Source organism: Oncorhynchus tshawytscha, linkage group LG33 (genome assembly GCF_018296145.1).
Source record: "Oncorhynchus tshawytscha isolate Ot180627B linkage group LG33, Otsh_v2.0, whole genome shotgun sequence".
NCBI lineage: Eukaryota > Metazoa > Chordata > Actinopteri > Salmoniformes > Salmonidae > Oncorhynchus > Oncorhynchus tshawytscha.
This window is the reverse complement of record NC_056461.1, coordinates 17,041,614-17,057,682: the sequence shown is the minus strand read 5'-3', so window position 1 is coordinate 17,057,682 and position 16,069 is coordinate 17,041,614. Positions and strand designations below refer to the sequence as shown.

The 16,069-nt window shown below is 43.2% G+C and overlaps 1 protein-coding gene across 4 annotated transcripts in view; it reads right to left on the bottom strand.

The window, feature by feature from the left end:
* LOC112230914 (electrogenic sodium bicarbonate cotransporter 1) overlaps positions 1-16,069 on the bottom strand; it is a 69,267-nt gene that overhangs the window by 46,351 nt on the left and 6,847 nt on the right. For all 4 annotated transcript variants that reach the window (XM_024397293.2, XM_024397296.2, XM_024397295.2 and 1 more), the window contains 2 exons: positions 5,210-5,283; positions 2,954-3,130 (listed from right to left, as the gene is read on the bottom strand). In XM_024397293.2, the coding sequence (XP_024253061.1) occupies positions 2,954-3,130; positions 5,210-5,283 (251 nt within the window). The remainder of the gene's footprint in view (positions 1-2,953; positions 3,131-5,209; positions 5,284-16,069) is intronic.

Here is a 16,069-nt window from a genome sequence, read left to right as displayed (position 1 = left end):
CATACGTGTGTGTTCCCTTCTGTCTGACTTTTAGGGCCTGACTTTTACAACGGAGTGTTCGTTAACGCCGTACAGAACATTATGCCATTCAGCTCCTAAATCTACCAACTGGTGTTATCAATAAAAAAAAACGGGGCTTTGTTGCTGTTGCACACAACTCTCAGGTGGACGGCTTCACACTGTTTGCCAAAATCAACAGGATTAAGGGGAATTAGCCAGAGGGCAAAACAGAGTTCGGAAAATCCTCAAAGTTAACATTTTTTGTGCTGTAGACTTGTAGGATAGGTGTCTGCGTGTGCTGTGATGCGATGGCACGTTGCCCATACTAAGGTTGTGTGGCGGGAACCTGGTTACTGGGATTTATCGCTCAAAACCTCTCCCTTTTCCTGGGATAAATACATGTGTGAAACCGGTCAAATATAATACATGATGTAGATGAACAGGATGGCGTGAAATGGAACTGTTCAATTATATGTGATGTCTAAATCTGGCTTCTCTACGGCCACTGAATGACGAATCAACGCTCAGGGTGGGGAGAGACCGCCCATCTCAGTACGGAGCACACTTCACAATGCATGTCAACCCCTCATCTCATCATGGTAACTTTTTTTCTTGTGACAGGTAGGCTTACATTTGCTGGGGCATAGTCTATGCTACAGTAATATAAAGACCAAATGCACGTCTAATTAACCCATCTCCATCTTGCTTTCGGGGTTCACCTTGTTTTTTAAACCGTATCGTTCCTGTATCGTATCGGAGCCCATGTATCAAGATACGTATTGAATCGTCTTGAAAGGGAAAGATGCACATCCCTAGTAGCTAACCAGGGTTGGTGACATGACCACACCCTTCTCAATATCCCGCTATAGACCAAGAACAGGACCAGGTAAAGGCTGTGTGTGTCAATGATATAATCCTCTTCAGTGTACTGACACTTGGCGTAATAGGCAATAGCTAAGTTCATCGTCAATACAGTGTGTCAGGGTATTTATGGTTCGGGGGGTTCAAGACCGTGTGATAGTATTCCCTCTAGTTACCCTCTCAGTCAACCACAAAGAGCTGTTTACAGCAACATCATTTCGCAGACAGACAGAGAGGGTGGTTTATGGAAAAGTGTATACTACAGGTAGTGTCAGACAGACAGGCAGACAGAGAGGGGATTATGGTTAAGTACACACTATAGGTACTGGCTGTCTGGCTGGCTGGGTGCCTTGTCACAGCCAAAAGAGTCCCCCATCCCTGAGTCCGTCTGGTTCTGTTCCAATGCATCCGAGCAGAGATAAGAACTTCATAAACAGCCGCTAATGCTTGGTTTTTATTTGTGTACATGGCTCTGTGTGGATCATACAACATAGAAATGTTACAAGGCAAATTAAGGACAGACACTGACTGAGAGATAAGATACCATGGAGCACACATTTCAATCAAGAGTATCTCTATGGATCAGTGGAGGATCTTTCAACCAGATCTAAACTCCATCAGTGACCCAAACAGAGGAGAATTAATCTCCTTCTGTCCCCTCTTTTCAATCATCATCTAGACATACTGCTGCTTGCCGCTGTATTTCTGCAGGGGGATATACTCTTTACTGCTGTTAGGCCATCAACTTTGAGCCCCGAAGTAATAAAACCAACAATAAGGGCTATCAACACGCTGGATTAAAGCAGTTGACTGCAAGGAGGGGTAACTGCACAGTCAAGAGAAACCCTGAATGTGTTAAAGTTGCTTGTGGTGGTTTGAATTATTATGGTTTTGACACGTCTCTATTTGACGTGACACCAGCGGAGTTATCACAGACAGAAGGTATGGCACGAGTCTATCATGAGCTTCTGTGTTAGTTTACATTTAGGACAAGCGTCCTGCCCATTTATTCTCTGGTTTAAGCCTGCAGTATGGAAATAGCATTCTTAGCATAAAAACAACTCCACTTGGATTTATTTGTTGAGTGGTCTAGTGTGAACCAACAGCTAAAAGTAACACATCCGTGAATACTGATGTAGTGAGGTTTGGTTAACAACGATGTGTTACTAGGCAATACTAGGCCAGGGGAATTAGGTAATAGTTTCTCAGTCAGCGATGCTGTCGATGAACAGTTTTCTAATGTCAACATACTGTAAGGTATCCCAAGGCTGACAGAGATCTACCAAATCTATCTAATTAAATGGTTATCAGGATATTCATGAGTGAAACGTGAACTGGTTGGTTGATTATTCCCTATATTTGTTGTGATGGGTTCTGATTTCTTAACCTCTGAAATAATGAGAAATACTTATTTTTTACCTTTATTTAACTAGGAAAGTCAGTTAATAACAAATTCTTATTTTCAATGACGGCCCAGTGGGTTAACTGCCTTGTTCAGGGGAAGAACGACAGATTTTTACCTTGTCAGCTCTGGGATTCGATATTACAACCTTTCGGTTACTAGTCCAGTGCTCTAACCACTAGGCTACCCTGCCACCCTACTTATTAATTTCACTGAGGAAGAGACGGTTAATGTATAACATTTACATTATATCAGGATATGTTATTGTTAGCCATTAGGGATCCTATGGGAGGAGAAGAGAAACAGTCTGGTACAAGTCACCATGACAGCCGTGAGTTGGAGAGGAGTGAGGAATTTGGGCAGAGGTCAGGTTAGATGAAGTGGGGAAGAATATATATCACTAATCTTCTGGATAGCAACAGAGGTGTATTGGCTGTTCAGATCTGTAAGTAGGGGCTCAGCATATGAGAAAGGGTTAATTATCAGTGATTGTGTGAATATATTCATTGTCTTATGCAGCTGTATGACCCAGTGGGTGAATAAACTTGGTTTGAGCTCGATTAAGCATCTGAGTTTTTTACTCTGTTTATTTAGAACCTAACAGTTGAAAGATCCATAGATCTATTCACTCCTTGTTTTTACTAGTGGAGATGCACGCTGGGTAGTGTAGTCTCTCCTGTCATAACTCACTGAGAGGTTTGAGGATGTTGGGCGCTGCCTCATCAGCATTCTCTCCGTCCGTTTTGTCCCCCTCTACGTTCTCTACCGGCCTCTCCTTCCTCTCCTTGTGGCTGGACTTGCGTCGGTGGCGCCGCCTCCGCTGGTAGCTCTTGGGCACGTGTACGCCGATGTACACAGTGTGGTGACCTGAGGGAGGGAGAGGGGACACAATGCAAAGGACGCAGGTCAGATTAGGAGGACTACGATTACTATGCCAAGGAAATAACATTAATCCTGCCATGCTGATAATCCGCATCAAACGGAAGAAATGCACAAAATCAATGAGGATCTGTTCGGTAAGTAAAACTGTGGGATAGACAGGGATGGATTAGATTTGACAGGGGGAGGGTTGGCTGTCAAAGAATACATATAGATGTATGCCTACTGATCGATTTGGCTACCTGCCTTTAGGTATGAATTAGGCTGTTACCAAACAAAAGTTATCTGACAAAACAACCTTTGTTCGTCAAGCTGTTTCCCCTGGGCCAATCCGACTGGGATCTGTCCTCATCCTGACACATGCTGGGGATGTAAATAAATTTCAACCACTTCCCGTGCAGCAGCTCTGACAGGAAACTGCTAAACATCTCCAGGAAGTCATTTCAGAGAGAAAAAGAAACAGTCCCACAGAGCCAGATGCTCCAGCACACAGATTTCTGTATCCCAGCCTGGTCAAAGTTCTTTAGGATTGTATACACGATCCCAATGTACACTAATGTAGGTATTGGTTACTCTCTGTTATTATCTATGCATAGTCAGTTTAACAACTCTACCGACATGTACATATTACCTCAATTACCTCGACTAACCAGTGCCCCAGCACATTGACTCTGTACCGGTACTTTAAAATAAAAAAATGTTTTAGTTGTTAGGTTTGTTGTTTAGGTAAGGGCTTGTAAGTAAGCATTTCACTGTAAGGTATACCTACACCTCTTTATTTGGCACATGTGACAAATAACATTTGATTTGGTTGGCATGGGTAATCTATACAAAACAGAACTCACACCTCACTCCCTAGTGCAGGGGTCTCCAACCCTGTTCCTGGAGAGCTACCCTCGTCTTATCAACCAGCTAATCATTCAAATCAGATTAGGGTTGATTAGGTTTGGAGTGAAAACTGAATGGTAGCTCTCCAAGAACAGGGTTGGAAAGAACTGCCCTAGTGTGATCTCACACACATGCTAACATTCTAACATGCTACATTCTAATATGCTACGTGCTACATTCTAACATGCTACATTCTACATTCTAACATGCCTATATGTAGCATTCACAGTGGATTTAGGGAGTCAAGTGAAGACATTTTACAGGCTGCTTTTTAAAATGTTGCTTATATATTTTCATCTTATCTGAAAGTAGTATTATGAATATTATATTATAAACTAGGCTTTACAAAGGTCACTTAAAATCAGAGCACTGACTACATGGCAGGACAGGCTGTCTTGGGATGTATAAAAAAAGAGCAAAGTTGAGATCAACCAGGGGTCATCCACCAAAAGGCGAAATCCATTCAAACATAAGGTTGGTCGTGACTGAGTAATGTGGCTTTGGGTGATTTCACATTCAGTTTGACTGTGGCTTTCTGGCTGTTGATTATTTTCACTGTGTGACTCCATGTGAGGTGAACTCTGGTTTTGGAGTTTCTTTGAACTGAGGGAAATTCTAAGACACAATCTCACAGAAAGGTGAGATAGCTGGCAGATATGGCTGTGTACACACTGCCTATCATAGCTTAAACTGTGGCGTGATTGTGTGTGTGTCAAAATTTGTAAGAATGTATGCGTTTGTGAAAACGTGTGTGTGTGTGCTGGCCATTGGGGAGATTAAAGGAGTAAACATCTTCATGTGGGGAGTAGGGCAGGCATTACATGGCTTGATAAACCTGTGTTATGTGCTCCACATCTTTATCTTCAATATTAATCCCTCCTATACGTCATCCTGATATTAGTGGGAAAACCACAACAATAGAGAACCAATAGAAAACACAGACCTGGAGAGAGAGTACTACGAAATAGGGTAGTGGAGAGTGACAGCTGGCAAAAAAGGATGGCGCAGGAGAGAAAGGGGTGGGAGAAGTGATGGAGAGAGGAAGAGCGAGGAAGGGAGTGAAGGGAGAAATAAAAGGGGTAGACTCGTGGAGTTGGTGGTTGAGAGGCATGAGAGGAGACATTATATAATAACATTGTTAGCCAGTCATCATAGACGTCAGAGGCTCAGTGCTCTTACCTTCCACTTCCTCCTCATCACAGACATGCTTGACAAAGGACGCACCTCTGTCCAACACCGCCTCATCCTCCACCCTGCAGGAACAACAACAGGAACACTGTGAGAACAGGGGAATATAACTAGAACACTCGTAGAGCAGGGGAATAAACCTAGAACACTAGTAGAACAGGGGAATAGACCTAGAACACTTGTAGAACAGGGGAATAGACCTAGAACACTCGTAGAACAGGGGAATAGACCTAGAACACTCGTAGAGCAGGGGAATATAACTAGAACACTCGTAGAACAGGGGAATATAACTAGAACACTTGTAGAACAGGGGAATATAACTAGAACACTTGTAGAACAGGGGAATATAACTAGAACACTTGTAGAACAGGGGAATATAACTAGAACACTTGTAGAACAGGGGAATATAACTAGAACACTTGTAGAACAAGAGGAATAGACCACTAGCAACATCACTTTTTCCCAAACCCATCCTTATGACCACCAGCAGCCACTCCACATTTGTTAATTTCCAACACGAGTCAGCCTGATCCAATTTATCAAGGGCTTGCTGATAAGTTGACCTGAATCAGTTGTGCTAGTACTGGAATAGGTAAGATAAGTGAAAAGTCTGGGTTAGGGTGTCTTGAGGACAGGGTTGGGAAACACCACCCATACGTGTATATATATGCATGCATGTCTAAGTCACTTTGAATAAAAGCATCTGCTAAATAGCATATACATTATTATCATTATGATTATTTATTATTCTATTATTAGATCAATAGAGAGTCTGTAGCAGTGAGAGCAGGATGTGTGTCATTAACCTAACATCAGAGGCTCCTCTGAGCAGAGACTCCTGTGGTTATGAGGGTGACACAGACACACATGCCTTACCCCTCCAGCTGGCTTCTTACAATGATCTGCCCTGGCTGTCGGGATTAGCCAAGCTTTACTTAGAACACTAGTTGAACAGGGGAATAGACCTACAACACGTGTTACACAAATACACACACAAAGCTTCTTTACTGCAGCTACCTGCACTAAGAGACAAGTTACTAGATCAAAGGCTCAGTGTTTATTTACATCAAGACTGTTATGAGCTCCATTGTGAAATGTATAGTATGATCACACCACCTACCGTCTATTGTGTATCCAAATGCGTGCAGAGAAAAAAAAGAACACGAGCAGATTGATAAACAAGCAAATGGTAGAAAGACTCATTAAATGCTGTGTAGGGTCTCAAGGGTCTCAAAACTTGTTTTATGCTTATTTGTTCATTCTAGGGGCAACAAGTGCGTAGTAGGAATAGAAAGAGTAAAATCTGCTGCTGTTCATTCAATGGTGAAGTACTCTTGCTATAGCTAACCTCCGCCACTTCTACTGTATAACACACACACACACAGTTGTGCATTGTCAGACTAACTAATTATTTCCTTTATTATTCAGAGCTGTCAAACAGTGTGCCAGAGGGCAGAGGATCCTGCTACTACAATGGAGAGATAGAACATCATTACTCCTCCCATTCAGTCTCTATTGCTCATCTTTTTCATGGGAGGTCACTGAACCTGGCATGGACTCTGGAACATCACGTAATAGAGCAAAGTTCTATGTTCTCGTTGTTGGATAGTAAGTCTTCAGGTCTCGAGACACAATGCGACTCCATTGCATTGGACAGATGCTCTTTCACGTTCCCATGACTGACCAGCACAAAATGGTGTCTATGAGAGAGTGTGTGGCACTGCTCATACCAGCATGTGTGCTCCGATCTCCCAGGCTGGAAAAGTAATGATTTGCATTTCCTGAGCAGGATTTCCAAACACTTGTTACACAGTGTTAAACGATTTGAGCATGTGCATGCATGCATGTCCTGTCCTTCATCGGTGTCCATGCTAATATGTTTCCTATGTATGTATACTGGTATGTAGGCCTAATTGTGTATTTCGCCTTTAGTCATACCCCTGACAATGACCATACACCTGCTTCAAATGTGCCAGTCGTAGTAGAGAACAAAATAGTCTGTGCTAAAAGCCTGCTGCGGGACAGGTAGGTATCTGGTGTATGAGGAAGTAAGGGCTCATGTTCAGTTCCCTGTCCCATAGTCGGATCACTTTCTGGGGCTACATGGCTTACAAAATCTCCTCTGATCCCCCAGCCAGCCGGCTCTTCCAGGAGCAGGGAGGGCTAGGAATGTGGCTCCTCCAGTCCAGCAGAGACCAGCCAGCTTAGGTGACATTAGAGACCAGATGTTCAGACCACATGGAGAGACAGTCTCAGTCAGAACAAGACGGCACAACACAGGGAGAGGAGCAGGAAGGAGATAGTCAAATATTTACACATTGTGAAGAACCCCCTGCTCCCTCAGACACGAGCTGGGGTGTGAGGTCACCCCGGTGAGAGAGTCTGCACACAATTCTCTCCATCAGTTTCCAGCTCAATCACCAAAGGCAGTGGTCACTTACAGCTACAGCTGTCCCTCACAAACATTTATCTGTGTTCTTTTCTAGTTATGTGTGCATTTATGCCTGTGTAAGTAATCCTCCTAATGTTATAAAGTGTAAGGTATTATGTTTGTATTATATTGCCACAGCTACACAAGTTGTAACTTATAACTTCCACCATTTAAAAGTTGTCAACTGGGTGGGGATTGATCAGGGTTGGGAGTGATCAGCCAATGATCAGAGAGCAATGTCATCAATCAAATTGGGTTGCCTAGGGTGTGTAAACCAAAGACTACAGTGATATCCAGGAGCCAAGACCAAGATTTATACGAGGATGTTGATCCCAATATCCAGACCCAAAGAGTTGAGACTGTGACAAGTGAAAGACAAAATGTACGTGGTCTTAAGCAGTCTCAAGACCAAAACAACTAGATCAAGAGTCCATGGGTTCTTTCTTCAAAATGTAAGAATCTAAAGTCGAGTAAACTTGAGTACAGTACAGCGCAGTAGACTAGAGCACAGTATAGTACAGTAGGGTACAGTACATTATTGCACATTATAGACATCTTTGTTTTGGCCAAAAATATGTCAATTTTTGGGCTCTTGAAGAGTTGGAGCCCCCCTACTGGCTATGCATATCAATATTCTACACTGTTTTCTGAAGTGTCCCCTACCCACATAGTGATCCTCTTTAACTCATTTGGTATAGCATGGCACATGCAACGTTAAAATAGAAATAGCCTCAATGGCACTGCCAGTGCTGCCACAGAAAGAGGAGACCATACAGTGCCTTCGGAAAGTATTCAGACCCCTTGACTTTTTACAAATATTGTTACGTTACAGCCTTATTCTAAAATGTATTACATTTTTAAAAATCTGCAGCAATCTAAACACAGTACCTCCTAATGACAAAGCGAAAACAGTTTTTTTGAAAAACAGAAATACCTTATTTACATACAGTAAGTATTCAAACCCCTTGTTATGAGACTCGAAATTGAGCTCAGGTGCATCCTGTTCCAATTGATCATCTCTGAGATGTTTCTACAACTTCATTGGAGTCCACCTGTGGGAAATTCAATTGATTGGATATGATTTGGAAAGGCACACACCTGTCTACATAAGCTCCAACAGTTGACAGTGCATGTCAGAGCAAAAACCAAGCCATGAGGTCGAAGGAATTGTCTGTAGAGCTCCGAGACAGAATTGTGACGAGGAACCAAAATATTTCTGCAGCATTGGCCAGTCAGAAGCCACTCCTCAGTAAAAGGCACATGAAGCCCGCTTGCAGTTTGCCAAAAGGCACCATACCTACGGTGAAGCATGGTGGTGGCAGCATCATGCTGTGGGGATGTTTTTCAGCAGCAGGGACTGGGAGACTAGTCAGGATCGAGGGAAAGATGAATGGAGCAAAGTACAGAGAGATCCTTGATGAAAACCTGCTCCAGAGTGCTCAGGAACTCAGACTGGGGGGTTAAGGTTCACCTTCCAACAGGACAACGACCCTAAGCACACAGCCAAGACAGCGCAAGAGTGGCTTCGGGACAAGTCTCTGAATGTCCTTGAGTGGTCCAGGGGGAGCCCGGACTTGTACCCTATCGAACATCTCTGGAGAGACCTCAAAATAGCTTTGCACCAATGCTCCCCATCCAACCTGACAGAGCTTGAGAGGATCTGCAGAGAAGAATGGGAGAAACTACCCAAATACAGATGTGCCAAGCTTGTAGCATCATACGCAAGAAGAGTCTAGGCTGTAATTGCTGCCAATTGCCACTTCAACAAAGTACTGAGTAAAAGTGTCTGAATGAATACGAATATTTTCCAAAGGCACTATAAAAAGGTCCTGTATAATTCTATGATTAGACCCATACAAAAATGTTGCGTGCAGACATATTAGGTCCTGTACCGGTAAGAATTTCAATCTACTTTCGTCTTCTACTTTCCATCTTCTTTTTCTATGGTATTATGGCGGTCGGTAAACAATCGGTAGAGGTGGATGCCGCCACCTACTGTACAGGTGGTATACTATAGAAAAAATATCCATTGTATGAAAGGGCAAAAAAAACGACATCCAACAAAATACAAAATAGATACATAAACAACATCCCACTCCTTCCGTCACATTCCAATTCAAGTCACATCCCTACACAGGCTTAGGGGCCTGTGAGGGCAGAACATCCTTTTACAGGATTTCTTGCAATGCCTCGGCTGTAAACTCAGAGTCCAAAAAAGCGTTCTGCTGCCCTCACAATGATTTCTTCTTCTTTTGTGCCGTGAAGTTTATGACCATAGTAATAAATGATACAAAGTCCACCTTTTTCACATGTAATATATCAGGATCCATTGATTGCCGAGATAAATTCACTGGTGCAGGCCTAAAAACATTGCGTCTTCAAAGCCACCAGCTCCTTCCACTGCCCTGCAGATAGGAGACACGCTGGACAGCCCTTATTCTCTCCATCTCGGGAGCATGTTTGCCACCACAAATGCAGCATCTAACCTCCACTGGCATTCGATACTCTTTCCAATTGCACACACTTGACACATGTCCGAAACTTTTGCATTTACGGCACTGAAGGGGTTTGTGCCCGAATGGTCTTACAAGGTATCTCATATAGCCTAACATCACATGAAATAACAAAAGTGTGGATGAAGTGAATTTCTTCACTCCATCAACCATACGGGTCAGTCGACGGGCGCGAACCAATCCACCTACTTCCTCTGGTATTTCGTCTGCACACACTTAATCCCCCACCCCAGAGATAACCCTCTCGATGGGCACTCTGTTTTGAAGATCCATACACCAAACATTCCACTCATATATCTCCTTGAGGCATAATGCACGCCTCTACTGCTCTGCGGATGCCACTTCACCCAACGCATCCATGACATTTACAGATCTCCCAGGTTACATTGGTCTAAAACGTTCAATCTGACAAAATTATTTAGGGGTTTCCTAGTTTCCATCTAGGGCTGTTACGGTGACCATATTACCGCCACAACGGCAGTCACGAGTCAAGGCGGCAGTCAAATTCCACGTGACTGTTTAGTCATTAGGCTTCTCCAAGCTCTGATGCTGCTGATGGTCATTAGTAGCCTACCAAACTTGCTAACTGCCTGGTACACAGCACTCTTCATGAGAGCTCATGAGCTCATGTTGCGCAACATTTCTATAGGCTAGGCCTACTACATTTATTTCTCAACTTTCCTAATATTAAGCACATTGCTTCTCTTTACAACAGGAGTATAGCCTACCTGGCTGGCATAAAAAAAAGCATCCTCCATCCACCATTTAAGTGCATAGTGCATAGATGTATTTTTCTTCCCTGCCTCTGTTTAGATACAGGTGCATGATAAAGGTAAATTCTAAATCAAAACAAATTTCACACATAAATCATTTAGTATATGTAAAGACAAGATTAAATCAAAGAATAGTCTGATGGGTGACAATATTAGCCTATCACTTGTGAATTATATATTATCCTTGTGAGTGATGCCCAGCTTGTGGGCACTACGGCAAAAATTAGCACATGCCTTTTTTGTTGTTGTTGACTTTTTCAAATCATAGTCGCACACCTCATGTAGCCTAGTCCATAGGCCTATATGTTTTGATAAGGTTTGTATCACAACTAAGGTGGACAAATAACTTTAATCTGCTTTACAACGGGTGTAGAGCCTAACTGGCATACATACACAGGGCAAGAGTTTCTCGCACAGAATAGATCTACTTGTTTTACTGTAGAAGATAGTAGATTGACATAGGCTAGTGCTTTTGCTATACGTTAGGCCTACTCATCTTGTAGAAAAGTAAATGTGGACAGTTCTTCCAACATCTTCAATACGCACCTCGGAATATAGGAAGACCAGTAACTTTGTTAACCGCTTAACACAGAATAGCCGCATGTGTGCACACTCCCTCAAATCATATGGAGAAAATATCCATTCTATATTATTCAGCTATGTTCAATTGTATTCTTAATACTATAAAATAGTATAAAACAATGCCACGGAATTCTAAGCAAATCTTGTCTGCTAGATTAAATGAGCTAGTGTAGACCACAGCCATTTGGCATAGCCAGATCAGGACCTAACATAAGCAAAAATCAGTATGCTATTCAGTTCTTCTGAAAAAGACTACATTTCCTTCATATCATGTTTCTTTAGACCTGTCTAAAGTAAATCATGGATTTATTGTGAAGGTGTAGGCTATATTACATAGATTTTAGGGACTTTTTAAAATGTAGATGTTCCAAAGTCCTGCATCAGTGGCTTGTAGGCCATGCGTGGAAACCAGGAGATGCTAAACGTGTTTATGTTAATTAACGTTCAATTACTGTGAGACCAGCAGGCATTTGCTTGACAATCACCGGCTGACAAAATTTCATACCCGCCACAGTCCTATTACCACCATAAATTTACTTCATGTTTCCTTTCTTTTTCACCACTGTCACCCACTCATTCTCACTCTCTGTGCTATCATCTTCAACCGACTCGCCAACAGTTTTAAACAAAACATACATTTCCGCAATCTTCCTTCGAAGTATCAATCACACAACTTCTCAATCTACTTTCACCCCTGGTTACAACAGGTTGTTGTTCACTAGCTCTACCCCTTCCGGCGTCTTCATAGTAGTCAGCCATTTAAAGCATTACATTGTTCTCCCACGCAGTTTATATTACAGCTAATATCCCAGGAAACAGGGGACATCCTGAGGACATTCGGCAACGTTCCCATTAGTTCCCTTAAGGGTTTCAGCACGACGTTATACCACTGATGTTCTGAGAACGTTCTAAGAATGTTGCATGATGGTCCCAAGGGTATGTTCTCTGAGAGACCTTTGTGTAGTTCCCATCAATGGTCCCAAGGTAACGTTCTCTGGGGGATCTTTTTATAGTTACAGGTTTGTCATGGCCCCCTGAAGGTCACCTGAACGTTCATGGGACGTTGTGTCATGGTCCCCTGAACGTTCTTGGGACGTTGTGTCCTGGTCCCCTGAACGTTCTTGGGACGTTGTGTCCTGGTCCCCTGGAGGTTTTGTCTAGTTCCCAGTTTGTCCCAGGGACGTCCTAAAAACATCCTCTGGGATGTCCCTGAGACTAACCGGGATCTAAACAAAGCTTCCAGGGGACCATGACACAACGTCCTGACCACTTTAGGCAGCCACTTCATGACTTCCCAGAGAGGTCCTAATAACTCGTTATTACTTATGTATATTCCAGCAACGTATTATGTATGCATATTCCCTATAATGTTTACCATTATGTTTGTGTGCATTTCTTCATATTATTATGCGTATTTTTACCACTATGTTCATGAATATCCCAGCTTATTACCATTGTACTACTATGTTACACTACTGTGTTGATGAATCCTTGTACAATTCTAATTGTATTATCATTCCTATCTCTCCTGTAGAAACCACATTATACTTCTGTTTTCCTCATTACTCTTGGATTAAAATGTTCACAGTGAATCAACCGCTTAGAGCAGGGGTGTCAAACTCATTCTATGGAGAGCCTAGTGTCTGCTGGTTTTTGTTTTTTCCTTTCAATTAAGACCTACACAACCAGATGAGGGGAGTTCCTTACTAATTAGTGACCTTAATTCATCAATCAAGTACAAGGGTGGAGCAAAAACCCGCAGACCCTTGGCCCTCCGTGGAACGAGTTTGACACGTGGCTTAGAGTGTCTATACAGAAGATACAGGGGCTAGGGTCGCACTCCCAGCACACTTGGTATTCTACATACCTGCACAATGTTCTTAACCTGTAGACTTGGGTCGCATCAGTAGAGAGAGTTTTCCATCTCTCTACCCCCCTTCTTCTTCTTCTTCTCTCTTTTCACATCTCTGTTCCCCTTCTTATTCTCTCTCCATTTCTATCCCCCCTTTTTATGCTAACATAAAGACACAGATTAAGGCACGGACCGAACGGTAGGATTGTCAAGCGTCTACCGGCCGAGAGCAGTTAGCATCTCTGAACAGAGTGCCATCGTAATTTGTAAACCAAATGCAAATCGGCTCTACATGTAGAAATGCCGGCTGTCAGTCGCCAATGGCAGGTGGTCCCCATAGCACACCGCGCTGACAGCAAGCGAATGAACGGCGAATAAACGGCCCCGTACTGTGCAGACTGACAATCAGTCTGGTAAGTTCTCCTTTAGACAGTCAGTCAGTACTTTAAATTGAGAAAAAAAAGACAGTCAGTCAGTGGTTCCGGCCTTGTGGAAGGGTGATGAGTGAAGGCGTTGGTAAGGGAATTAGCAGTTTGCTTCCACATGGTTTCCGGGTTCACCAGTGGGGTTGTAACATTAGAGGGTACTGGAGAGGGGCTGTTGTTCATCTGTGGTTTGATGGCAGCAGCTATACATACTGAACATACCTACAGTACCTATTGTAAGCTATACTTCTTAAATCTACCCAACATATGGGTAATTGGGCACGCCAGTTTTCAATACAGATCATTAACAGGATAAGGGCAGAACTGTGACCATCCCCCTTTCTCACTGTCCTTAGATTTAAAAAAATAATATATGCGTTAACTCATCAATAATATGGTCCTGTAGACACATCGTCAACAGGTGATTTCACATTTCACATTCAACTTCCTTAATTCGAGCATCTTGGACAGCAAGGTAGGCTAGCAAATGTTTATTTTCTCCCTTTTCACTGCCCCGGGCTGGAATAACACTGCTACACAGTTTGAAAAAGAAATAATAAACAAAGACAGGAAGGATACAACTTGTTCCTGAGATAGATAGCACCAGCTAGCAAGCAGCTCATCTGCATTTCCCCAGTGGAGGGACAGCCTTATCACTCCATTATCTGGCCTTCAGATATGATTGGGGTCAGGCCATAACCATAAAGTTGAAGCAAAGCTCCCAACATCAAACACACAGGGGAGAGGCATGGCCTGGGGGCCTGGCATTAGGCCATCCTGTCATGCGATGACAAAGCTTGGACTCAGACTCATGTACCCTCCTTTGGTTTTTCATTCTTAAAGGAAAGAATGGAGGAAAGAATGGGAAAAGGTTTAGTTACCACAGAGTTGTGTTTTGAGCGGGATCAAAGCAGCCTTGAGTTTCATTGTGTTTCTTTGTGAGGTAAAGGAGGGATTGAAATGGGGGGGGGTGTTGTACTATACTCCATCTCTCACCATTATCTCCTTGGTTCTTCTTCTTCTGTCTTTCCAGGACAGCCTACGTGCCTTCCTGGTGCGAACAGTTATAGAGTCATATGTGTCACACAGAGGGCAGGCCATGGCCTCAGTCAATCCCTCCAAGATACTACGTGCCTTCGAGGCGAACAGCTACAGAGAATCATCTCCTATTTGTCAGAGCCAGCCATAGCTTCAGTCAGCCAGCCAGTCAGTAAGTCAGCCAGTCAATCTCTCAAGTCCCTGAGGTGTCATTGGTGATATGACGAGGCCAGCCCTTCCTCTGAGGCTCTGTTTAAGGACAGAGAGAAATGTCTGTGCGGACAGCTGCAGGCACATAGGGAGAGTGAGCTTTGAGGTGTACAGGGTCAGAGGTCATTCCTATTCATATTAACTAAAAGGAGTAGGGAGTTCTGGTTGGTGGTTTAAGAGGGTTTATGAGACAGACAGCCAAACAGGCAGAGGTAATTGTAAGGCTGGCATAATTCAGGTTTTCAATATTTAGCTAGTTAAATTAGCCAGCAATTTTTTTATCTACTATTCTTTTGAACTTAAGAACATGAATTTAGGTATTTAGAGTACTATATAAAGTAGAGAACATTGAACAGAACAAGGCTTTGTCAAATGTGTATTTGTAAGTTGCAACTGCTAATTATTTTGCCAATTTCCCTGGAAAAAGTGAAGAGTGAATGAAGTTTACAGTGGCTTACCTTCATTATTTTATAAAGCCTTAGTATTACATTGTTGTGATATAGCATATTGGAAGGACATCAGAAACGTGATATGGAAGTACTGGCTGATAGTGCACTTTCAGTCTACGATCTTCCAAACAGACGGGGACAAACCCTTTAGCCGACCCACTCACGTAGAATTTAGTGTAGCCTTTACCATAGCCCTCTCAAGTAGCATTTAGCATAGCATTCACCAGGTTAGCCTTCAGAGGGGGTGAAGGGGGTGCGGATTGGGGGGGAGTGCAGCCAGGTCGAGTAACAGAGTGATAGGGCCTTCATTCTAGCCTTGCCCAAAAGGGGAAGAGGGGGAGAGAGCGAGTGAAAGAAAGAAAGCAGGGTCATGTTGCAGGCTCAATGATGGGGATGGATGAGGGTGGATAACGCTCCTACCACACTAGGGGCCCCATACGCCGCCCAGGACAGAAGCCAGTTAATCAGCCCATGATGCGGTTTCTGAAAGTGAGGGCCTTATGAGTAATGCACAGCACAGGACCGGAGGTAAACCCACAACAGGGACGCAGGACTAGATGTACACACACCAGGGGGGT